This window comes from Gadus chalcogrammus, chromosome 11, assembly GCF_026213295.1.
Source record: "Gadus chalcogrammus isolate NIFS_2021 chromosome 11, NIFS_Gcha_1.0, whole genome shotgun sequence".
Classification (NCBI taxonomy): Eukaryota; Metazoa; Chordata; class Actinopteri; order Gadiformes; family Gadidae; genus Gadus; species Gadus chalcogrammus.
The window spans coordinates 14,484,299-14,485,560 of NC_079422.1; the positions used below are offsets into that span (position 1 = coordinate 14,484,299).

Genomic DNA, 1,262 nt, shown 5'->3' on the forward strand with positions numbered 1-1,262 from the left:
GAGTCTGGCAGTTCAAACAATAAAATCACCATTTGATTGCAACATAGCAGGCATATAATTTTACCTACAACCAAAGCGACTTGGATGGTGGGGTTATGTTGTGGGGCACCTCACCTCTCCCGTTCTCCCATCTCAGTTAACTTCTGGTTGATCGTTGCTCTCATTTTGAGATCTCTGCTTGAAGTATTGGGCCTGGGAAAGAAATATGTGTATATATATATATATATATATATATATGTATATATATATATATATATATCATGTTCGTTGTCTTTATCAAGACTTTATCAAGTAGCTGCAAACACCCGAGTGGAACTGCATGCATCTTACGGATTTAACATTGACTGCTTCCATTTTAAGCGTTATAAAGGTTTCATTCGCACTCACCAAAACTAGTGAAATACGGAGCCTTTAGTCTCTTTAATGTTATGTGAACATTTCCAACAAAAAACAAATGTTTATCTACGCTTACACTTAAAAGGCCAACACTAATACCGGTCCTCCCAGAAACAAAGATCATGTAACATAGTTCCTAGTTGAATGTGAAAGTTGTACTCCTTATTTGTGCCACGAGGTGGCAGTGCTGGTTAAACTCATAGGGATGCTCTGAATTCGGATCTATCGTTGGCGACGAGAGGACTAAAGGGAGATGTAGTAACCCCCGTCCATGAGTAACCCTAATGTAAAGGCTAAAATCAACATCCATATATCGCAATCCAGACTCTTGAGAAAAACCTTGAGAGTGAAACACTGTAGCACTCTCCGACAAAACAATATCCCCCCATAATGACAAATCCTTTCACATTAATAACTAAACAATGACCAAAGAAGCCTACCAAAATTACCATTCCAATAAGAAACTCCCACTAGGGCAGTCATTTCAATGTGACATCATGACAAACAAGCAATATTAGGCATACTAGGTTACATTAGCGCATTGAAGCATCGCAAAAATGTATTTTTTATTATTTATTTGAACATAATTTTTGCTATTGCATAACACGCAACAAATGAATTATGTTTTATTATTTGAAAATCTATTGTTTAAACGCTGATATATCATGGGGTTAAAACAATACTTCAAAACAAAACAACCATGCAACAATTCAACGGAACTGTTTTTTTTGTGTGTGTGCGTGTGTGTGTGTGTGTGCGTGTGTGTGTGTGTGTGTGTGTGTGTGTGTGTGTGTGTGTGTGTGTGTGTGTGTGTGTGTGTGTGTGTGTGTGTGTGTGTGTGTGTGTGTGTGTGCGTGTGCGTGTGT

General features: G+C 38.1%; 1 protein-coding gene across 1 annotated transcript in view; it reads right to left on the bottom strand.

The window, feature by feature from the left end:
• Positions 1 to 527, bottom strand: part of eny2 (ENY2 transcription and export complex 2 subunit) — a 1,467-nt gene extending 940 nt beyond the window's left edge. Inside the window, exons 1-3 of the mRNA XM_056602417.1 lie at positions 388 to 527; positions 115 to 192; positions 1 to 4 (exon numbers count right to left, since the gene is read on the bottom strand). The exon at positions 1 to 4 is cut by the window's left edge and continues 67 nt beyond it. Coding sequence (XP_056458392.1) covers positions 1 to 4; positions 115 to 164 — 54 coding nt within the window. The 5' untranslated portion in view covers positions 165 to 192; positions 388 to 527. The remainder of the gene's footprint in view (positions 5 to 114; positions 193 to 387) is intronic.
• Between the last annotated feature and the right edge of the window lie 735 nt (positions 528 to 1,262).